This window comes from Sprattus sprattus, assembly GCF_963457725.1.
Source record: "Sprattus sprattus genome assembly, chromosome: 8".
NCBI lineage: Eukaryota > Metazoa > Chordata > Actinopteri > Clupeiformes > Clupeidae > Sprattus > Sprattus sprattus.
In genome coordinates, this window is record NC_137927.1 from 25,840,197 (window position 1) to 25,865,308 (window position 25,112).

Sequence of the window (25,112 nt, forward strand, 5' to 3'; positions counted from 1 at the left end):
TAGCCTACTAGCTCACGTTAGTTTAAATGTGCTACCTGCTAAGAGTGATCACAAACCAGCTAGCCTTGGACTCCAGCGATGTCGGACGACCTAAATCAATGCGATGTCCCACGGAGGTCAGCAAGCGCTGACGTGATGAAGTGTCGAGTCACGGCACCAATGTAACCCCTCCGATTTCGTCTGCGTTGTGTATTTTCTTTACGAAGTAAAGCCAGGACACGTGGGTGAAGTTATCCAGTTTATTCACCTGGCACAAACAATGTCACGGGACTCCTTAGCACAGCGTGAATCATGAAGTGAAATATCAAATTGCAACAAAACACAATATGAATATTCACAGACAATACAAAACATGTACCTGCCACAAACAATGTCACGGGACTCCTTAGCACAGCGTGGAACACTTCACCGTATGCTAATGTAAGAGGGGAATTAAACATTAGCTACCCACACGTGTGATGTTAAACTTCAATTAAAATATACATACAGATGTGTACAATTACTAAAACAAACCCACTATTTGCATCGGGACAGAATGTGGAACACCTTTTCATAATAAGTATAGATTTATGATGTTGACTTATTGCATTCTAAAATAACGGTGTCGGAGCTCTCTTTATGCACAACTCACCGTGACTAATCCTCAGAAACTCTGAGAAAACTACCCACTCGGAGTCGGTACAACCTGCATATCCCCTAGTGGTCACTATTTCCCAACAGAATGACGTATGCACATGCTCAGTATGATCGGAAAAGCATAAAAAGGAAGAAGTGGAAGAAACCAAATATTCACTGTTACATTTGCTTGTTGAAGAAGGATGGAACTCATCTTTGCGCTTCTGGTCATCCTTCCCTTGGTCTTTCCCTCAGAGGGAAGCCCAATCTCAGTCACCAATGGAGGTCCCTGGGGCATTTGGGGTGAGATGGAGATGTGTCCCCAGTCTTATCAGGCTTTTGGCTTCAGTCTTAAGGTGAGTGCTTTGTTGCCCCGTATATGGGGGAGACTAAATAAAAACCAAATCGAAAACTAAACGAATTACACATTGAAAAACATTTTGTTGTGTAGGCCTACTGAACCAAACAATTATTAGCTTATGTAAGTAAGAAAATATTTATGATGCGTTTATATGCATTAGGCCTACTGTTGGATTGTAGGCTATTATTTGAAGGGGGATTGGGGGATCATAATTTTAGGTCATAAATTGACAAACCGTTTGACCAATGAAAGTATGCTTAACTTGTGAGTTGTGTGAAAGGAGTTATTAGAGGCAGCGGAAAGAATTAGCAGGTGGTTGTGGTTGAGGTGATCACCTGGGTGGTAGCCTATCTGCCATTCTAATCCAATACACTCTTTGTCAAATTCAGCTAATTGCTCCCCACGGTCCTAGCGGTCCGTGTTCGTACACAGTCCTATCCATGTAATTGGGTAACAAACAAAATGGCTTGGAATTCCAGCTAACATACAGTTTCATGTTCAAAATACCAATGTTTTTTTTAACAAATGGCGGGGAGGATGAACTGCATAGTCATGATATCATGTTACCTCTCTTCACACCATTGCCGTTCTGGTTGGTTGCTCCTAAGGTGGATAGCGAACAAGGCTGGGCAGATGACACGGCACTCAATGGAATTCGACTCATGTGCCGACACACACAAAACAATAGCACCAAGTTCATCGAGTCATTGGTTGGACGGTAAATTAATAATCTGTAGTATTTATCATTTGAGGCTAATGATCAGAAACCATTTAATTCAATAATATCTTGTGTATTTTGAAGATGGGGGGATTGGACCGTTTTCCAGACTTGTGGCTCTGCATATCTTCAGTCCTTCCATCTTCGTGTGGAACATCCCCGAAGAGGAAGAGATGACACCGCTGCCAACAACATCATATTCCGCTGCACCAATGGAACGATTCTGACTGGTGCTGGCATGTCCTGGGGTGACTGGGGGCAGTGGAGTGGTCGGTGCTCTATGGGAATCTGTGGCATTATGACCAAGGTGGAGAGACCACAGGGCTGGAGAGATGACACTGCCCTGAATGATGTCAAATTTACATGCTGCAAGTGAAGTAACCTGGATGAGGATGTACAAGGAACCTCCACCTCAGCAATTAACAGTATAGCTTTCTGGTTTATAGATCCACCCGTGCCCTCTCTCCACTGGCTGTCTGACTGGTAAAATACTGTTAATTATTGATTCTACCATCATCCATTCTATCAATAAAGAGTCTGACTCATTTCCCACTCTGATGTGCACTGCATTGCATTTGCAACTGGTGCATACACACACACACACACACACACACACACACACACACACGTTCCTCTGCGTGTGCGTCAAGGCTAGTGCTCCAGTCTAGGCTGGTCCTGTTATTCTTCTGGGTACCGCTCCATCTCTAGTTATGTGAGGGAGCCTAAACACCTTTAAAAACAGACTAAAGCAAATACAAAAACCACACATGTCATTGTGTTCTGAACCCACATTTACATTTACATTTAGTCATTTAGCAGACGCTTTTATCCAAAGCGACGTACAAGGACAATCACGCTAAGAGCAATAAAACCTGGTGTAACAATAAATACTGCTTTTTTCAAGAAATAGAAAACAACATAGAAAGAAAAAGAAAGCTTGTGTAAGTTAGAAAAATACACATGATGTTGGGTGCATTGCTATGTGATTTAAAGTATATCAATATCACAGAGTCAGGTGTATGTTTGGCTTTCATGCTGTTTTTTGAGAACAGATTGGCAAATGGAATGTGCTGACACACATTAAACAGGCTCAGGGTAGACCAAGATGCTAAAACACCATGACACTTGGGCACTTTTTACAACATGCATCAGTCAAACATAAAAAATAAACATCAATCGCTCCAATTTAGAACTTTAAAAAAGAACAGTTGGTTCGGTAGCTTTGTTCGCCCATCATATTTTTGTAATCAGATTTATTAGTTTAAAGCACTGCTTTAAAATGCCATATTCTTTCTTCTCTGTTGTTCCTTTGGGAACCACTCCCACTCATCGAAAGGGCCAGAGTGGGAGAGTTTTTCTTCTGAACCAGTGCAATGTGCAAGGACCTAAGTTAAGACCTTGTTAAACAAAAAAAGTAAAGTCTTTGAAAAGCTATAAGTCATGATCAGTTTTTCTAAATTAATTATATTGTAATAATATGGATATTTTATCTAGATAATGATAACTTTAAAAAAAAAAAAAAAAAACATTTGTATCTTTAAGAATTTTAAGATTAATTTTAAAGTTATTTTTCAATGGTGCTGTCCTGCCAAACTATGTCCATTCCAGGTTCATCTTTTGTGGATTGAGGAAGGATGTCGCTTATCTTTGCTCTTCTGGTCACCCTTTTCACCAAGGTGGGCAACAGAAGGGTCACTAATGGAGCCGCTGGGGCAACTAGGGTATGATGTCGGTGTCGGTTGTTGTTTCAGGTGGAGATCACACTGAACTTAATGGGGTTTGAAGGCACACACATGTATTTGTTCCCATCAGAGTCGTGTGGATGCGTATAGACAGTGGATTCATAACCTGTGGTCAGCGTAATTTGAGGCTTGTTTAACTACTAATTACTGTTAAATCACCCGACTTTGTGACCTTTTATGTGGATGGGGTAGGTGGACTTACCAGACGTGCAGCTGTGAATACCTTCAGTCCTTCTATCTCCATGTGGAACGTCGCCAGGGCAGAGCAGACGACACCGCTCCCAACAGTATCATGTTCCACTGCAGAGGTGGATGGGTTCTGCATGGTGCTGGCATCATGGGGTGGCTGGGGGAGGTGGAGTGGTCGGTGCTCTAGGGGAATCTGTGGCATTGTGACCAGGGTACAGAGTCTACAGGGCTGTTGAGATGACACTGCCCCGAATAATGTCATATTCAGATGCTGTTAGTGAAGTTACCTTGATGATGATGCATGAGTAATGAGAACTAATAGTTCAGTAGTTCACAGTAGCTTTTTGGTTCATAGATCTACAGTAGGCTCCATTTTCACTGTATGTGGTTCAAAATGCTGTGGGAAATTTCAACCATCAGCTCAAGAAATATCAATAAACTGGCAGTCACACCAGAAATATGCTTACGCGCCTACTTTTTTGGGGGTTTCAATGAAATTAACAAACATAAGTAACAAGTAACTTTCTTTAAATCCAGGCTAATTGTGACATATTATGAGCCTGCTGTTATACAGTATATATAGTATATGTACTGTATATACACCGCAGCTAAAAAACAGTTATCCACAATTATCCACTGGGGAATATGCACCATCTTCTGCTTTTACCCAACAGATTGGTTACAAGGGAACAAATGTCAGGATTCCCCACTGACTATTGTTTCTGGAAGAGCAAGATATATATATTGTATATACTGTATATATATACATATGTAAAGCCCACTTCAATGAGATGCGCCCAAAGAACGAACTGTTATCCGCCAATGAGAAGCTGTCCTTGCTCAGATGTTTCAGCCCTCTGCTCCCTCTTGCTTTAAATAGACTTCCACTTGGCTGGCGCCCAGAGTGGCTTCTCTCAGTGATAACTAATGGCAATATACTATATTTGGTCACATTTAAATGGTTGTTGGCAGGAGGTTACGGTCTCCTGCATACATTTAACGCGTAAAAACAGTACATTTCTTATTTTAATTATTTGACTTATAATGTTTTTTTTCATCTCAAAATTGTAGGAGGGGCGCCCTGTATTGACGCACCGCCACTGGGCATATGTACAGGCATATGTACGGGTTCGGGCCAGCGTCCACCCTAAGACATTTTCTCTGGATCAAACAATGTTCGCAAGAACTATAAGAGACTGTGGCAAGCACTGGCAAGTTGGCAAAGTTTGAGGGTCTGCCACGCCCACACCTTCCGACTAATGAGAAAATCCAATATAACTTTTAGTCGCCCATGGCTGAAGAGTAACCTGACCACATTTCAAGGTGTTACCATTAAATTTGTCGGAGGAGTTCGATCAGATGCGAGGTGTGCAAACCATAGACATATATATATATATGTATATACGTATATGCTGGGTTTATAATTCAGCATGAAAAAGGCACCCTGTACACGGAGCAGGCAGCATCTACCATCTCATACCTGGTGGGTTCATCTAAGTAGTTACAGCTTTTTTAAAACAAATCTGTATTTAAGGGGATTTACAAATGTACAAAAATCAGAAATGATATAAAAAGATCAAACACTAGAAAGATGCTCATTGACATCGAACCTACTTTACTTACTCATTGTAATTATCTTCTTCGTAAAGGCCTGCTCCAGGGAACAATCTTTGTAACATAGTCAGGGTAACCCCCAGAAATGACCAGGTGCAGCAAGGCTGGTTGATTCTCCCTCTCCCAGCCATGCTGTCGGCTGCACACCCAGCCAGTACGCCTGTGTCCTACAAGTACCACAGACTGGGCCGCACACCCAGCCAGTACGCCTGTGTCCTACAAGTACCACGGACTGGAACGGTTGTGGGAAGCACTTTGCATTTCATGACAAGGTAAGAGGTGACTGTTGTTTGGTTGTACATTGAACAGCTTTACAGAATACTACAAACTAAGAGGTAGACATGCATTACATGTTGTTCATTGGGTCGAACCAGTGGTGTAGTCCAGCAAAGGAAGACTTATTTTTCAGTCAGCATTTCGTATACCCACTTCTCAAAACAGGGCGTTTATCCTGTGCTGTATGGGCTGCTTAAAAAAATGAAGAGTATACCCACTTCTCCAGGGACCACTACACCACTGGCTACAGGTGATTATACACTATTGAAAATATGATTGTGAATACTATATTCCCTTTCTGAAAATATATCACCCTAAATCCTCCATACTTCACCTTTAAATATCTTAAAAGTGCCATTGTTACAAGTATGCAGACCTTACAAAGCCAGCAGCAGCAATGTGCATCAGCCAACCCTGCGAGCAGTCCTGGAGAGAAAAGAGATGACTCCTAATGACAGCTCTGAAGATCACCAAGGCTCTATCTATCTTTAGGCAACCAGCCCCTGTTTAAATCAAAGTAGGCTACTACTAACTTGGATTGTAACTATCTGCCAATAAATTCAAAAGAGGACACTGATTTAACTTTTTCTCCCATCCAGTTATAAACAGTTTCTGTAGCTGAGTTGTCATGGGATAGCCTAGCCTGCTGTACCAAAATGTCTGTTTTGATTTATTTCTGCAGAGATCTAGCATTTAGTTTGTGTTGGATAATCATGCAGCCCTCATTATGTTGCCCTGATATTTGTGCTGTGGTGTTCTGTACATTTAGCCTTGATCTGTCCTTATTCTGTCCTTGATTTTGTCCAGGTTTGAAAACAATTGTTCCAACAAAATAGCTTATTAATTAATCATATCTAGAGGAAGAAAAGGAGTAAAGAGTATAAATCTATGACAGAGCAATATGCCTCTGTGAATGTGAATTTAGTCAGGGTACTGTACATCCAGGCTGCAACGTCGCAAAAAGAATACATTTCCTCATAAATTGCACATTGCTAAACTTCTTTTTAAAGATAAATGTAGTAATTAAATGTTATTTCACTCCTTTGCATTCACGTGTCAAATTCCTTTCTTTCTTGATCTCTTTCTAGCTGCCTCAGGTGCCTTTTTTACCCACTACTCCATGCATGGCTCATGCTCCTTGTCGTATGATATTTGTCATGGTTCTGTCATCTAGTTCGTTTTTCCTCAGGGGGAGGGATTGTTTTTCACCTTCATTTCTAGCTTCTTGAGAGGCTACTTATGAAAACAATATTTGTTTGGACACTGCTGCTGAAAAGATGTCAGCGTATTACCAAAAACACCACATGAAAGAATGATCTGCACACCAACACTCCTTGATGAGGCATGAAATTGCACAATAATGCTGTGGATAGATTTTTTCTTTGAACTCTTTTTTCCACCCTTCAGTTGAGTTCCAGTTGTAAATGAAACAAGCCTCAAGACCAGAAAAGGTATATTAACTCATGCCACCCAGATCTCCTGCTGCATACAATACGCTGTATTGAGAAGGACTACCTTGAAGGAAGGCCTGATCTGAGTCTTGTCATCTGGTGGCATAATATGTACCCTTGGCTATAGCCAACAAACTAGAAATGTTGGGTAATGTCAGTAACCCAAACTCTGCAGTGAGCACAAGTTTGTATTCAAATGTAGAGCATGCTCTTCCAGCCAACTGGATTATAGTTACTTGACTTATTTCTTGTTTTCTGTTATGTTTTATTAATGTGCAGTGCTTTGAACTCTCAGGGCCACCATATATTTAGCTATTTTTATGTGATTTTTAATTCTGTTTCTCCTTGCACACAGGACACTCTTTGAAATACAGATGTGGCTCTCAATGATGGAATGTAGAACCAGACATACATTAATTTCATGAAAAACAACAGCATAATGCCATAATGAATCACAGATAGACAGATAGACACTTGGGGGCCCTCATTTTATTGAAGGGCAAAGTGGCTGGCGGCAACACGCAATGTCCGCCACCCATGTCCTGAAGCTAATTTAATAACTTGGCAAAATCATTTAGCTAATTTCAGAACACAAACAACAGTATAAACGCAACCAGGGTGGGTCAGTGTAATGCTGGGGTGTCTTTTTCACGAAACTTTTAAATGATTTCATGTCGGACAGACCTCTCGCACCGGAACCTCTGTCTCCTCTGGCGTTAACCACTCAGTTCATGACTGGAATTGTGTTGATTGCTCCGTTGAACAATTACTGAGCTCTGTGTAATAATCATTATGATTGGCTGATAAAGAATGACTTCATTGCCACATCCACTAATTACTCGACCCATTTATGCCTGATTGTGCCCTGCTCTGTGTCAATAAATATAGGTATCCCCGCCTATTCTCTCTGCGCGATTGCTGATGCCCAAAGACCGACTGCGATGCTCGTTGCCCTATGGAATTAGGGCCCTTGGTCTTGATGAGTTTCATTACTTTAATGTATTTGTTGCATACATTTATTGCCTCATAGCCTCTCTCAACATGACACTCAACTCAACTCAAAACTAAGTTAAAGAGAAAATCACTGTCCCCTAAAATATGTTCTGGTTACTGTAAGACTGAAACTATTATTCCCAGAATAGTCTTTGGTAAACCACCTCCGTGTATTCCTCTGAACTCTGAGAATATAACTTTATTTGACTACTTTGTGAAGAGGAGAAGATTTCATACTTTCCCCATAAATCGCAGCCCCAAAGCTTAAAACAACAGTTATGCATCACCAGCACCAAATTTAAGATAAAGTAAGTCCCCATCACACAATATCACTAGGCCTTCAATGCTATCAGCCTGTTTTTTTTAGGAGTGAGGATTTAGTATTATTGACTGTGTCAACTCAATCTTTTTTATAGTTGCCAGCATGGGCTGATTACCTGGATGGTCGGCAAAATATAGTAATGATCATTTACCTTGCATAAGCAGTGAAAGCAGTCTTCAGTAGCTACCTCCATGAACCTCTTCATTCATTTAAAGGTTTTGGGAAGTTTAGAATATTTGTCATTGATTGTACAGAATCCTTTTCTGCATTTAACTGACACATTTCTGACTTACAATCATGGTCAAGTATTTAGTCAGTATGATGAGTAGAAGCAACCACTTGTGAACTAAGCTTTTCCACTTTAACATAATTGTTGTGTGCTTCTCAATACTTTAAATAAATTGTAAATTGTTACTGGACAAGTTCTGATTGCAGTATAATTAATATTATAAAGCCATTCCTCTCAATCCTGCTGGCTGCTGGGCTGTGTTTTACTTTCTTTTACAAATGTTTCCTTTTATTTGTTTAATCTGATCCTTTTTTCTAGCACTGTGAATTACATGCCTCATGAGTGCTCAAAAGCTCTGATGAAGATATTTTGAGATACTGTATATACCCATTGAAAGATACATATTGTATTTGTATCAATCAGCTGCTAGGACAATGCACAATAGTCCTCCACAAAACATCTTTCGCATGAGAAATAAAAGAAACTGAAATGAAATCCTGAAGTGAAATGCAAAAGAGGGGTTTTAGCTGCTGATATTAGAAATTAGTTTCTTATAATTTGTTTCTTATTAGTTTTTGCAGTGCAGTTAGTAAATCCCACCCCCGATACCTTAGACGTACTAGCGACTGACGCTAGCACCAATGGGTTTTATCCTTCTTGTTAGCACACCCGCCTCCCATACCATGGGACTGTACTTGTCAACACATCACAGTCACAGGTTACATTGGTGCGATGACTTGGTTTGTGAATGAGGTTTAGGGGGGTGAGTGTCATGGTAGCCAGCACGTGCTGTGCAGTGAGTAAACCTCAGTCCCTGACACCTTAAGAGACGTGCTAGTATCAATGGGTTTGGGCCTCTTTACCAGCACACCTGCCTCCCATGCCTGAGGTTGTGAGGTTGAGTCTGCTGCATGACCCTGCTGAAAGATGGTTGCTAGACTGCTCCCAGCTCAGTTTTCGATGGCATTATGCTGTTGTTTTTCATTAAATGAATGTATGTCTGGTTCTACATTCCTTCATTGAGAGCCAGCAACATCTGTATTTCAAAGAGTGTCCTGTGTGCAAGGAGAAACTGAATTAAAAATCACATCCGATGAGGTTTTCTTAATTTGATTGTGTATTTTGCATGTGTTTTCTTTAATTGCAGTACGTTTAGCTCTCACCATAAATAACACAATAAAATACTTAAATATAAGATATTAGATAAATGCAAAAAAAATTATAAAAAAAAATAAAAATAGACATGGACAGCAAAAAGTAAAATTTTAATAAGAAAAAAAGGATCAAATTTGCATAGCTGAAATATACTTTTTAGGCTGAATGTAGTCAAGGTGAGATACTCACGGCAAGATTGGTCTTTGATCGCCTACTTCATTTTGTTATTCGTGCGTGTGATGTAGGATTGCAATTAAAACTGGACTTCCTTCCCAATGCCACTTCCTGGTCTGCCCACTGACAGGCACTGTGGGCAGCCGTCGCAAAGCGCTCATCAGTCTCCGCCTCTGCTAACGGGAGGACTCGACGAGACTCGAGCCCAATTCGAATTTCCCTTTTATATTTGTTCGTCCCGTCCATAGCTTTCTTTTCAGTATAAAGATATTGGCCTGCTCTCGCTGACGTATTTTGTTTACAGACCCTTGGTAATGAGAAAAGATCTCAACGAGAGGCGGAATCTGTGCTTGGTCGTGGGATGTAGAAATCCGTCATGCAGGCCTGAGGCTATGTAGTAGGCTACTTCTCCAAGCTGGGTAGGAAAGCAAAGGATGTGGATTTGGTATATTTTGCTAACTTCTGGGTCAGGACCTAACTTGGCTGGTGAGTTAGAAAAATCAACAGGGCACATATAGAGCAAAAACACTTTTTAGATAATCTTGTTGAGTGAGTTATTGTGATGTTTTGCAATGCTACAATTACAGCGTTTTTCATGGGCTTGTCATTCCGTTAGCATGAGAGCTCGGCAATGTTTAGATGGAGGCGGACTGCTCAGGGCAGAGGGGCGGGCTGAGGACGTGAAAGCACAGATTCAGAATTTTGGGTAAATAAAACGTCTGGAAGTCTCTGCAGGGAAGGAAAATCAGCATATTGCATAAGTGCTATGCTGAGGCAGATAACCAATACAAGTCTTTCGCATCGTTAAAAGTCCGCTGGACAATGTGTTCCCAGAGCAGAGCCAAATACTCTTTGACGCTTAATATTTGATTTGATTCATGATGTGATATTTGAGTTGTCATGTGAAAATCAGATGCCATGCAAAATGTCAAAATACTTTCGGCTGAATGCCTATGATTAAAACGATTATAAACAGCCTTAATCAGTTTTGCCTTCTGTAAATGTGTTATCGTGCTTTTGGTATAAAATAGACCGGCATCCCATGGCAGATGCTTTGCTTACGTATTAAAGGGATGGCAGCCTGCAGTGGCTGGTGGAAGTCAGATAGCATCCTTCCTTTATTGTAGTCGAGTGTCTTGGGGAAGACTCTCCTTCTGATAGGTTGGCTACATTACTGCTACTCCTTATATGTTGTCTCATAGTCTCACTAAATATGTAGTGTTTCCAACTCACGAATGTTTAGTGAAACAGGACAACTTGTTTCACTAAACATTCGTGAGTTGGAAACATGCCTTCAGAATTACTGTCTTGCCCTTTTACCAAACATGGTACACCTTTATGACTTTACTCTGCCAAGATACTTTATGCTTTTTAACACAAGATTAAAAAAAACCCAGAAAGATTGAAAATGATGATAAACAGGAACTACCGGATTTTTTATTTGCAGTTTTCTCAGTTACTGTACTTGGTGATATGTCAGCTTTGAAACATACAGGCAAATAAATTGTTGAATGTGTTCTTGCATTCTGCCAATATGTTCATGCTTTAAATATAAGATAGTCAGTCATACAGTTGCACATCTGCAAAGGTATGATTAATATTAGCGACTATGTAAAACAACACAATATAGCCTAAATTCTAAACATTTGCATACTCAAGAATACTGCATGAAATAGATATTTGTAGTTGTTATAGTAAAATTACATCTTGCAGGTTTTTATAAAGGCTTCACTAACTATTGTTGGCTAATTCTGTGCTCCCCAGGGTGTGTTCACCTGCACAGAAGCAAAGTAAATATCTATGTGTGTGTGAGTGTGTGTGTGTGTGAGAGAGAGAGAGAGAGAGAGAGAGAGAGAGTAAGACAGAGAGGTTGTGAGTCTCTAATATTTTGGATGTATTGTGGCATGTTCTGCTTGTGTTCTCCATTATAGCATAATCTATCTTCCGCTTTGTGTTGCCCTACATATGTATTGGGGCGACAGTGGTACAAGAGGTAGAGAAGTCGTTTAGTAATCAGAAGGGTTGCTAGTTTGATTCCCTGTCGAAGCGTCCTTGAGCAAGACACTGAACCCCTAATTGCTCCTGATGTGTAGTGTGCCATCAGTGTAAAAAAAATGTGTATACATCCTTGTAAGGAGTGTTGGATAAAAGCGTCTGCTAAATGACTAAATGGAAAAATGGTCAACGGTATTCTCCACCTCCAGGCAGCCAGCCTCCCCCAGGAAACACCACCGCCCCCGCCGCTACCTGCAGCATCCCAGGCAACTTCACATGTGAAGATGGACAGTGTGTCCCTGGAGCAGTGCGCTGTGATGGACGGCCTGACTGCTTCGACAAGAGTGACGAGACGGGCTGCGGTGAGTCAAACCCTGGAGATTCACAGGAGGGACCTTTATGCATTTTTGAACAGTATTGTTCTGTTTTCTTCCCCCTGCAGCCTCAGGCTCGGTTTATGATGAAAGTGTTGTGCACTCACACAGTGTGTGTGTATTATGGGGGCAGATCCTAAAAAGTCTAGTACTTGTAGATAGAGGTCGACCGATATGGGTTTTTCTATAACCGATGCCGATGCCGATACTTAGGGGTCAGGGTTAACCGATAGCCGATATGGGCTGCCGATTTTTTTTGGCCGATTTTTAGGGCCGATATCTTAAAGTTTTCCCATTAATTTGCATGCTAAAGCGTCACACTAATAATAAGTAGATGCACACAATTTTACTCCCCTCCTAGTATCTTAAGTCTGAAGTCCGTGCCCCTGTACACACACACACACACACAGCCTAATACTTACAAACATCCATATTATTATTATTATTTTAGTTATTCTTTTCTTCAATGTATATACATATATGTATGTGTACAGACTATGATTTGTCTTTATTTTAGGGTTGCTGTCTGGGCCGTGGGAGGGGGGAGTTTTTTTTTTTTTTTTTTATTTAAATCGGCCGATGCCGATAGATTAAAAAATGACAAATATCGGCCCGATACATTGGCCGACCGATATATCGGTCGACCTCTACTTGTAGACAGATGGATAGATCGATAGAGAGAGAGGTTATTTGGGATTTAGTTGGCTCCACTTACGATGTTTGACAGGAGGTTAATCCCACCTGGATAAACTTTATCTCGCCTGTCATAGACCCTTCCATTGAGAGTCGATCCAAAAGAACTTGTCAGACTTGTACACAAATTGATTTTTTTTTTGGTCCATCAGGATAGACATTTTTAGGCTGGGGATGAGGATCCTCACTGTAATCTCGTCTGTGTCTATCACAGCAAAGGGGCTTTGTGTAGGTCACCTTGTTTCTGAGTGAACCGTCTTCGTTGCTTACTTGTTTTCTTGAGATTGTGTTTTTCTATTTCGCTGGGATTCTAATAAAAAAAGTATTCCTTGGTAAAACAGGAGACAACACTGGAGGCATATGACCTGCCAAGAATATAACATTACTCATAGTCTCTCTGAGACAGATGTTGCGTTCAGAACAAGTGATTCACATTTAGGATTACATTTTTATGTACATATATCCACTAGCTTTGGAAAGCGATCGCTGTCTGAGGTCTTGAATTCTTGAAGCAAATCTTTTAAAGCCATTGTTTCTGTTGCTAAAATTGACTTTGTTGACAGAAAAACAAACTACGGTCACAAATCAAACGACCCTGTGTAACAATATCATCTTTCACTGCCAGAGCCTATGTATAAATTCCAATAAGCGGTGTTATTTTCAAACCCAGGTGAAATGAGGGGACGGGATCTCCATTTGTTTACACAGGGCTTTAGGCTACTTTCAGAGTTTGCTGCACAGCAAGTGCATTTCTCTGCGTATAGGCTGCTAAAACAACATGGCGATAAAATTCACTGAGAGGTTGCCATGCATGCAGTCATCCTCACACACTGAAAGAACCAGTCGCCAAGTTTTCAGACATTGATTTCTCTTCTCATTCTCTGTCCGTACAGCCAGGGTGAGGTCCAAGTGCTCCCCTACTTTCTTTCCATGTGCCAATGGTGGTCACTGCATCATCGGGCGGTTCCACTGCAACGGCTTTCCGGACTGTCCAGATGGCAGCGATGAACATGATTGCGGTGAGTGTCCCGTCGGAACTGTCTGCTAAACACTGAGCCCTGTCAGGCATCCAGCCTGGCCAGAACAAGTACACGAATAATCTGGCCAAATGCTGCCTCTTTCTCTCCCCCACATCTAGCATTGTCATCATTTCAGCATGAGGGGATGACCTACTTTTGTTCATTAACTTTAACGACCTATTAAGACGGTCTGTCTGTCTGTCTGTCCGTCTCTCTCTCCGTCTGTCTCTTCCTGTAGCACAGTGACTAGAGCACGAGGTTTGAATCGCAGGGTGCACTTACACTGATAAAATGTATACCCTCCCCGTGCTGCAAATGGTTTATGATACGTGTGTCCTTATCTGTAACAGCTAAACACATGGTGCCACTGATCTGCAGTACAGTACCAGTTACACGTTGTTCTTTTTTTTGTGATACATTTTTTATTGTATTTTATAATTAATACAAGAAACAGTTACACATATACACAAGTAAGACAACATTACACATATAATACTCAACCATACCCCCCCCCCCCCCCCAAGCCCACCCACCCCTAGGTCTTGCCTCCCACAAAGACAGAATCAATAATTTGAGAAGCTCAGCAAATTTGTTAATAGTTGCACGTTGTTCTTGTGACCTGCAGTCGAGAATCCCGACCTCTGCGCAAGTGCCAGCAGGTTCCACTGCAAGAACGGCCGCTGCGTTCACCGCAGTTTCCTGTGTAACGGTGAAGACAACTGCAGGGACAACAGTGATGAAGAGTACTGCGTGATCACTACAGGTACTCACTGGCAGCTGTGGCACACATGTGTACAAGAGCGGTCAAATCAGCAGGTTCATGGCAAGAGCATTCTGAAGCATCTTACATTAGCATTAGAGTTACATAAACCTCTGCTCTTCTGTCTAGAAGGAGAGAAGTGATAATAGGTTACCACTAATAGTTTATTTACATAGAAAAATGTGTTCTTGCCATGTGAACGTGGTGGCTTTTTACTTATTTAGGTTGGACTACATTATCAATTAATAGTGATTGACTCAGTGTCAAAACATGTTTGATGGAGTTGGAATTGTGCCCGCCTCAACCAATTTTGAAAGCGTGCATCTCAACTGTCTCATCTTATACTTTTTTTGGTGCCATTTTGACTGCCTTCTTTTCTGAAGTAATGGTGCCATTTTGACTGCCTTCTTTTCTGAAGTAATAGAAAGAAACAGAATAAACGAACACAAAACAGAAAACATTGAGTCCCAAGGCACAGACAACAACTGAGCAAACGATGTCCTCTGAGCTATGCTAAATAAACATCTACATTTAAAATATTAAAATAGCACAATGTTTTTTGCATTGTGGGTATATTATTCAATATGAAAGCCAACAGCCTTGTCTATCAAGGCTCACAACGTTTTGGCGAGCTGCAGTTAGCGCACCCACCATTCCCAAAAGCAAGGGTTTGAAGTATGTGGAACACATATAGCCATTCCCCTTTCACATGTGAAAAACAAATAGCTGATAGAGGCTGTACACGACAAGATTTTGCCTCGCCAATCTCATCCAATGTTTATGGAACTCGATGGGCACCATATTTTAAAATGACAAGTCAATATAGCAGTGTGGCCGTGTGAGAAGTCACGCTCTCTCCGAATCGGACTGCGGCGTCATCCATCACCTCTGGAGCGGTATCAGCGAGCACCATAGTTGGTGAAATCAGTGAAGAGGAATATAACTGGGACTGATTTCACAGACCTTTTACAGCCTGGTAATGGATTGTTTTAACACAGAGTTGGTTTTGGAGTTGTGAGTGAAACTTTTCTCCTGCCAAGACTAGAGAGGGAAGTGTACTGTCTGTCTAAACATGAGAGATTGCAAAATTGCATTTCATTCACTCATTGGGAATAAATTGACTGCTTCTACCTCATGAGTTTGAGAAATCACCCCATCTTGTAGTGACAATTTACAGAGACATATTGAGGCAATACGTTTTTGATTCCATTTACCCATATGAAGTTTTCCCAACACAAAAATATTACTAGTAGATGAAATCATAGGCATTAGGTGGTTTCAGCCGCTTTATAAGAAATGTCTTCTACGTTTGCAAGATGCATGAAATCAAGAATGTACACACTTATGCAACACAAACCAAAATCAATGTCGCAGAACAGAACAATTCCACTGTACAAGAAGAAACATACTAGGTGAAGAAGGACGAGACTGGGAGTTGTATTGATAAAGTGGGGGCTGAACTAAAAAAGGCCTTGCAGGGTAAAGAGGGAAAAGGAGGCTTGGCGTGGACAGAGGAAATGAAACAGACAGTGGGGGTGTACCTGTAGGGGGCTGCGGCGCTGACCTGATTCATTAGTGTTCATTACTCACTGTCACTCATCTGCACAGAGGCCCTCTGATAATGCACAAACTCCACACACCAATATCTCCCCGAGCCCCCATCTCAGCCCTGAAGGGGACATTACAGAGAGAAGCCAATCGATCATATTTGCTCAGGGAGGAACACATCTAATTTATATCACTCAAGCCAACCCCGCTACTTCCCTCCTTTGTGATGCTACAGGGTCTTTTTCTCTGCCTCATAAAAGCAACAGCCTTCTGTGGTTCAATATGAAGAATCTCTGCCCTCCTCGCTTCATGTGCTTGCTTGCTTCTAATCTGTCAGCAGAGACAGCTTCTCTGACTGGCAGATGTATTAACTTCTTAGTGCTGGGGAGTTTTGAAGGTTCTTTTGGAGCTTGTAATCAAAATGTAAATTTCGCTAAGTCATGCAGTGGAGTGAAGTTCATTTCAGGTGCATCCAGGAAGCATGAGAAGAATTTACCTCCGTCTGCCTCTGAAAAGGCGCACCATTTTCTGGCGGCACTGATGTGGAACATTGCAAAATTCTGAGAACTAATGAAAGATTCAAAGTGTTCTGTGGTGTTCTGCCTCATGAGCTCATTGTCAAGTCACTGGTGATATGAGAATGTTATTCGAGGAACACACTCAAAAGTGTTGTTTCCAGGGAGTGTTTTGTATGGAAGACGGTACACTCACGCATGTAGGAGGCATAATGTTTACTCTCTGGTAACTGCTGTCGGTAGGCATAAAAACACTAAGAAATTATAAATAGTAATTAAGGAAATAGATTTTTTTTTTAAAGCCGTACTGATAAGATACACATTATGAAAACACACCCCAAGTGTTCTCCGCTGTCATTCAGTGCTGTTGATAAGAATAAAAAAGATTCTCCCTCCCACCTCACGCAAAGGGTTACCATGGCAGGAAGATGCCAAAGCTGAAGCATTCCCACTCCAACTTCCTTTTCTATGGCCCTCACTGAAGACCCTATTTACCCTGCCCACAAAGTGCACAAAGGAGGCATAAAAGTAAACAACAAAACCCCACAGAGAAAGAGGCCTCAGACTCCCCCGGTCCTCCCGACCGCTTCCAGCGTATGTGGAGAAAGTGTGGAGAGAGAAGCAACCCTTTCAGGCCTGAGTGCCAGACCCCAGACACCGCTTCCTGCTCTATCTCCACTCAGAGCGAGCGGATGAAATCATCCTTTAATTCCCAATGTTAATGCAGCTTGAGGGAGGGAAAAAAAAAACAACTTTGTTTCCGAATTTCCTGTAAACCTGCAGCATCCTCCCTTATTCTCCTGTGTTCCACACAACAGAACCTGTGTCCCCTCCAAGACTTCAGTTGGTAGTTGCCAATAGATTTTCCTAACCAGTGAACTGAATGTGTTAATTGTGTTAAAAGTATATATATATACATGGTCTTCTTAAAAACTATGGCAAGTGTCACCAATGAATTGCCTGATGAATCGAGTTCTATGGACAGTTGATCTTCCGTTGGCAGGAAGGCATTGGAGTGTGATGTTTATAAGTACTGCATCATCAGCAGGATGAGCTCACTAGGTGTCTCTGTACCCCTTCCCCCCCCCCTCAGTTGCGTCCCCCCATCGAGACTTCTCTCGCCTGGACTACTCTGGCATGACTGGGGTGGTGACGTGCTGCGCTCTCTTCATCGGCCTGCTCTCTGCTCTGTTTGGCCTGGTCCTGCACCACCAGAGGAAGCGCGGCATCCTGACCGACCACAGCACTCAGGCCAGGCACCATCAGCCGCTGCTGCTGTCTCACTTTGTCATCCTGGACCCGGGCTACCCACGCCTGTCCCCTCCCTCCACCGCGCCCTCCAGTCCCAGCCCTTTCTCCTGCAGTCCGCAGGCTCAGCCGCTCCCGGCCGGTTCTCCACCGTCGTACTCGGAGGCAGCGCTGGATGCCAGGTTGGTTTGAACGTTGAGCAAGAGTGATGAGGGTGCATTTCTGCGTGACACCGTGGATGGAGGTTGTGCATCTAGCTTCAGCCTTTTCGGAAGAAGTTGACTTAAATATTTTCCAAATTTAAAATGGTGCTTTACAGGAAAGCTACAATTGAGCTCTCATATCGAATATACAATCCAAGTGTATAGTATGCATGGCTGACACGTATGTTCGTATAGATTTTCTGTTCCATGCTCTTGGGGGAGCCTCACTTCAGCTTTCTTGTTGTGCCTTTTGCTTCCTTAGTTATCCCTCCTGGTTTGACCTTCCACCTCCACCATACCTAGCCGATGCAGACGGTCCGCCCCAGACTGCCCCAGATCTACCCCCATATGAAGCCTGCGTGGAGCATCCAGAAACGACTCCACGTTACAGCCCTCCCAATGTGAGCCCACTCCTGGATTAGCACTTCGACAGAACTCACAGCACTGTCCAGCATGTACAGGAGTGGACCCAGGCTGACTAGCACTCACATAATAAACTACATAGCATCTATCCATTTAACATGTTATTTGAGGCATGTCGTGAAAATGCCTTTTTTGGATTCACACAATTCTTTCCCCCTGGCTGTCACTAAAATCTTCCAATTGGATTGCTATCTGAAATGTTATTCAGAATATGCAGAGAATGGTTGTAGTGCAGATGACCCAGCGAAAGAATGAAGGACATTGAATGAATATGACTGTGTGATTCACACACCAAATGCTTTTCCCCTCCTCTTTCTTTCTCCTGAGATAATGAAGAGTGTGCAACCGGTACCATGACCTAATCTGAATGACATGCTGGTTGTTGCCATAATCATCAACACTATTTGACAGCCACAATCAACAGAAGAGACTTTATAGTGTAAATAATAATGAGATGTAGAGTGTGGTTCTGGAAACTGGAATAGGTAAATGTGGTAAGGAGTTTGTCTGAATGGTTATACTGCTCCCTGGTGTACGTTCTGGTATTGCACCAGATTTAAGCGGAACAGAAACTAGGTTGGGTAACTTGTGTTAAAAGGACATTCTGTTAAATAACAGAGTAAGAGAAGTCACAGATATTTATACACATAACACACCATGGGGACTGTACATTTTCAAAGTTTACTGTATTCCTCACATTTCTGTCTTTATGTTCCTTGTCATTTCGTATTTAGAGAAATATTTTTGTAAAAAACACAAAAAAACAAGATAAATGATAGAAGGAAATTCAATAGAGAGCGACTGATTTTTGTCAGATACAAATTATTTATGAATATTGTTCTGAGATGTCGACATTACTGTGTTTGTGATCATTGACAATGTTGAAGTGTTTACATGTAGAACCCACTAGATGGCGCTCCTTACATTTCAAAATGCTGCTGTTGTCCTTTTCATTTATAAAGACCATATGAAGTCACCCTCCACTCAGGTTTACTTGAGCTGTGTGTTTCAACTGTAAAGCCTCGTCTTGAGAAGCTTAAAGAACTTTGCTAAACTTCTGCAAGGATCATTCTGTGTAAAATGTTTGTGCAATGTCCACACACAACATCCTCAAACACAATACCTGACACTTGAGCTCTTTAGTTTGGGTTTCTGTGCTGGTTAAGATAACATGCTGTGTTCTCATGGAAATCATTCTGATCTGTGGAAAGACTTGCATTGTGAGAGTAGCAGGGCTGGAAGAGGCTTTCAAAAGAAGCAGGGATGGAATCTGGTATCATATTTGTGTGTGTGTGTGTGTGTGTGTGTGTGTGTGTGTGTGTGTGTGTGTGTGTGTGTGCGTGTCCGTGTGTGTGTGTGCGTGTGTGCGTGTGTGTGTGTGTGTGTTACTTATTACCCATTTGCACACATATCATTGATCTGGGAAGCATAAATAGATCAGGATGACAGGCTAAAGAGCCCAGACAGCAGGGCCAGTGTGAATGGAGAACAAATTGTTATTTTGCAATCAGAGGAATGCATAGACGCCTATATTTTACCTCTGCTTCTTCTGTATTTATGGCTGATATAGTTATATCTGCCCCTCCCCGCCTTCCCTTTAATCTTTTTCTTTCACTTTCTCTCATTAAGAGGAAGTGATATGACCCCACCCTCCAAATTAAAACCCTGGAATGCCTATTGACACAAATCAATTGCCTTTCCCTGTCCTCACAAAGACAAATATGTGCCACTGCATTTTTATCAGCAGCAGAGTCCATCAAACCAGCCGGGCGTCATTGTTGATGGGATCGTCCCCTATGGAGGAACAGACAGTGTGTGTCTTACTTTCACTCTGCCAAACAGCAAACATACCTATTCCCTCTGCCTGCACACAAAGGGGGAAAAAAAGGGAGAAATGCTAATCACCGGCCTGTCAAACTCAGAGGCAGGATAGTGGCAGCCCTCTCTGTTGCTCTGTCAGCCCCGGAGGATCCCCCAGCAGTCAGTCCATGCCAGGGTCCATTCTTGGGGAGAGGCATGGTCCGCGGCTCAAACAGTGGCCAAGGGAGGCCAGGAAACAAAAGTAATGGGACCCAGGGCCCAAAAAAAAAGAGGAGCTCCCATTAGCATGCATTCCCTGTGTGTTTTCTTCATTGACTTCTGTGCCGAGGACAAGGCCGCAGGCCCGCTCTTTTATTAGGCAATGAGGAGATTATCTCATTCAATCTCGCAACGCCCCATTACGCATTCATTTTGATAAATGTTTGTTATCTGTCTCTGCATCAGCTAATTATGCAATTATGTAATTCAATGGATATAATGAAAATCTCGATGAGTATCTACACATGCAGCAGCAGGCTGTGGTGAGGAAGGATACAGGGAATATTTATAGTGGAAGGAAGAGCAAACATACAGTCCGTCCTTCTGCGGGGCCTTTGTGTATAGGAGCTGTTGAGGACATTCCTCTGTGCAAGGTGGACATTAGACAAAAGGATGAATGATAACCAGCGCCACTGTCCCTGAGGACATTCTGTCAAGCAAGGTGCAAGCTTGGAGGAATGCAAACACTGTTCCTCAGCATGGGTAGAGGGCAGGTGCGGGCACAGAAATGCATCCACACACTAAAAATAGAAGAAAACAAATGGGTGTGTTCAATGAAACATAGTGTGCCTCACTGTTTGTGTGGGCTTTCATCATCCTCCACTCTCCTGGGGCCAAAGACAACACTATATTCATAGGTTTGTTTGTTTTCGGTTCAGCCAAATTGGGGATGAGAATACTTGATTGTCTTGTTTATTATTCTTTGTATTTTTACCCTCGCCATGCACTTCTTTTTACTTCATGGCTTTAGACCTACTTTTAAGATTAGTAGTAGGCCTGGTATTAGTCTTAGTGTTAGTAGTAGGAATGTTTATTCATTCATTCATGTTGTATCATCTTTATTACAACAACATATCAATTTATTTGTGTTTACATAATCCAAGCTCATCTTATTTTAACATAGTTGTCTTAACATCAGTATTTTTGAAAATCTACAGCCATTGCAGTCAGCCACACTCTTTATTTTGAAAACTCGGTACATATAATGTTGCATTCAGTGGGGTATTGTGATTTGTAAGCTGTGTATTTGTAGAGCGCCCCACGACAGCACACAGCACAAACGTGTCTGCAGCCTCGCCTGCATTGTTTGGTGGGCCCCCAAACTTCACTGGGCTTGAATCGAACCCCCCCACCACCCCAGTGCACCCCTCACGCCTTCAGCAACAAAAAGGGGGTGCAGGGACAGGGAGCACGTCCCAAGAAAGGGGCACACCACCAGAACCACCCCATAACCCATCCGTCACGCTGACACCCCCACTCCTCAGTCGAAACAAGGGAGGACCCCAGAACACCAGGCCTTAGGAGCCCCCAGCTCTTTCAAGCAATGGGGACTTTTGTCTGGCTTTGCAATCCGAGGCCTGATTCCCCACATAATACAGCCCAGGCGCCGGCAGAGAGAGAGGGGAGTGTCAGGGCTGAGGCAGCGGTCCAGCCCATTCCAGCCCCCTTTACTCGGGGCACCAGCAGCCTCTCTGTGTTCCCCTCTGGAAGGGGTTGAGCCGGCCAGCCCCCCATTGCACCGATACCGCAACAATACACTGGTGTCCATTCACGGCTGGAGTGGCTATACATTGCTGCATTTCAGCAGTCAGTAAAGGTGATGTATTGATATTGAATGGTCTCAGTTCTGCCTTTGAAAGTGTCTTAGCATTCACCAGCACAGAATTCAGTGAAACGTATGGACTTTTACATAATTCGTAGCTGAAGCATGACCATTCTTTCAGGGCTTCTTAGGCCATGGAAGTAGTTTTCATGTTTGTTTTAGTTATACACAGGCAAAGATGATCAATTTATTTGAGTTATTGGTTGGGGTCTTCTCACAGCAGCCTAACCATTCACTGTCCCATGTTCATATCAAACAACCTAGCCTAAGTATTGTTACAACAGGGTGCACTACATCCATCATACTGAAACTTAACAATACCTAAGAACAATAACAACAGAGATGCCTTTGTGAGCATTTCACTGGAGTTGTCAAGTGAGCACCTTCCTTCATCAGGGTTTCATTAAATTAGGCCCGCGACACCTCCAGAAGGCCCAACAGTTGGGTTTGGACATACTGTATGCCTATACCAGGGACACCAACAGATATTACTCCAGATACACCTCAAAAAGATGTCACATGCATATCTCAGTGTCTGAATGATGCACAGCCTAATTATCCAAACATCAATCTCATTATGCTATGACATGCCGCAGGATATCCAGGGTAAGGGGTGGGAAGGTTGGGGGGGGAGGGGGGGGTGACTCCCTCGGGAGTACGAACCCGTGTGAGGGTAAGCGTAGGAATTGGATTCGAACTAGGGTAAGGGAAGGAATAACATACATGCATACATACATGCATGCATGCAATACATACAGAATGTCAGGCCTAGTTGTATTAATTCCCAGACCTTCATTTACATGGCCAAAGCTCAGACTAAAACCAAACTGCATTCAGACAAAAAACAGCGTATTCACATCCAAAAGTGACTTCAAAGCTTTGCTTGAGGTTCTTTACTTTTTTATCAGATTATCAGTATAATAGACATAACCTGCTCTGTAGGTTTTGTAGTGAGATTGAGTTAAAATGCATCTGCTTATTTTAACAGCTCTAACAGTTATTCAACAGCCATTCTTGGATTTTTACTCTAACTTACAAACTTTTGAGCCCATATACACTACATGATAATTAAGCAGGAGCAGTTTACCTGTTTGTGAACCTAAGGTGTCATGAGTACTTTCTTACAGTGGCTTTGTCTTGCGCATGGGGTGTACTTGTTCAGAGCTTGTTCACGATGAGGACCTCACCTCTGCCTTGGCCTCTGTGGAGTGGGCATGTGCCATGTACACAAGAAGGACATGACCTCGAATTATGCTTCGTTTGTGCTCCACACAACCATCCACAGTCCCTTTACGAACCCCCCTCCTGCCTCCCACCCCCCACCCCCACCCCCACCATCACCCCCAAAAAAGAAAGAAAGAAAGAGAAAGAAGCCCTGGTGCGCAGAGAGACGAAAGGAAAGAATGAAGAGTTCCTCACACACAACAATTGCAATGATTTTTTTTTTCTGCCTCGAGGTGGATTGTTTGATTGGCTGCGTGGAGGAACCTCATTTAGGCCCTTTATAGTCTAGCTGATTGAGCTCTCTTCAGGATTTGCCATGGTTGTCTTGTCCTCATGCAGCTGCCCATTCAGTGCATGGCAGCTAGGTTGAAAGAGCTTGTCCTTAGGGGAGCAGAGGCCTGTATTATGGATCCCATAAGAGCATGACGCCTCTCATTAACTAATGTTATTGGAGGGAGAGCTTTTTGTATATCTCCCCCTCTTCATCCTCTCAATTCAAACAATTGCTATTCATTTTACTTGGACCCCCCCACCCCACCCCCAACCCAAATTACACAGGGATACAGAAACACTGTTTCCACTATTCAAATAGATTCAGTATTAGCATAACTTCAAGTATCCTGGACCATTTCAAAATGTTCACATAACTGTTCATTGACCACTACTTTCTTTCTGTTAGATTTCATCAGCTACCTAGCCTCTGATTTTGGAGTCACTGACAAAGAGCAATACAAACCATAGGGATTTCTTAAAACACAACATGTTCTTTGGAAACAGGATTGGGACAGAAGTGGGAGAGAAAGAGAAAAAGAGAGAGAGAGATCTAAGGAGTAACTGCTGTGTGCAGTTATTCCAGTCCTGTCCTAAGGTTTTGTCAACAAAAAAAAAAGTTGTACAAGTGAGCTGCTTTTGACGCTGAATGAATGATATCAACCAATCAGAAGGACTTTGCACGCGCACGTGTGTGTGTATGTGTGTGTGTGTGTGTGTGTGTGTGTGTGTGTGTGTGTGTGTGTGTCTGTGTGTGTGTGTGTGTGTGTGTGTGTGTGTGTGTTTGTGGTGTGTGTGTGTGTGTGTGTTTGTGGTGTGTGTGTGTGTGAGCAGTCATAAATGAATGGGGTAGTGACAGGTAAGATGATATTTATGAAGCTGAAATGTTTATCTAGGAAACAATAACATAACAGCAAACATTTTTTTTTTTACAATGGGGTGAAATGACATACAAATATTGGCAGTAAACACTCTAACACTAGGAATAACGTAAATGCATAGCATGTGAAATTGTTCAAAAAGTAAAAACATTTTTAGTTTTGACACAAAATGGTCTGTTTCAAATGGAATACAGATGGAAATACAGTCATCATCCAGTCCTTGGTGATTTCTGAAATCCAAGAGCGGATTCATTTGTTTGTCATCTTACAGAGTCGCTACAATTTGCACAAGGCTCTCCATCCGCTCGTGACTGATTGAGTTTATGAGCAGAGCGTGCCCACAGCGGAGGGGAGTCCAGCCCCTGACTGGTTCATCAGGCAGCTCAGGCATGCAGTCCAGCCAGGGGACAGGCTCCGTCCCTCCTCAGAGGTGCTGTA

At 42.5% G+C, this 25,112-nt stretch overlaps 2 protein-coding genes across 2 annotated transcripts; both read left to right on the forward strand.

Annotated features, from left to right (window-relative positions):
• Positions 1 to 818: 818 nt before the first annotated feature.
• Positions 819 to 2,070, forward strand: LOC308369208 (vitelline membrane outer layer protein 1-like; the record flags this gene model as incomplete). The annotated part of the gene is made up of 3 exons (XM_080843550.1): positions 819 to 971; positions 1,585 to 1,694; positions 1,779 to 2,070. 3 exons carry the CDS (start codon positions 819 to 821, stop codon positions 2,068 to 2,070), a joined length of 555 nt encoding a protein of 184 aa, XP_080699676.1.
• An 8,030-nt stretch (positions 2,071 to 10,100) lies between these two features.
• On the forward strand, positions 10,101 to 18,776 carry LOC308368858 (low-density lipoprotein receptor class A domain-containing protein 3-like). The gene is made up of 6 exons (XM_080843140.1): positions 10,101 to 10,325; positions 12,044 to 12,196; positions 13,795 to 13,920; positions 14,546 to 14,683; positions 17,837 to 18,173; positions 18,457 to 18,776. Exons 1-6 carry the CDS (start codon positions 10,274 to 10,276, stop codon positions 18,614 to 18,616), a joined length of 966 nt encoding a protein of 321 aa, XP_080699266.1. The 5' UTR covers positions 10,101 to 10,273; the 3' UTR covers positions 18,617 to 18,776.
• Positions 18,777 to 25,112: the final 6,336 nt, after the last annotated feature.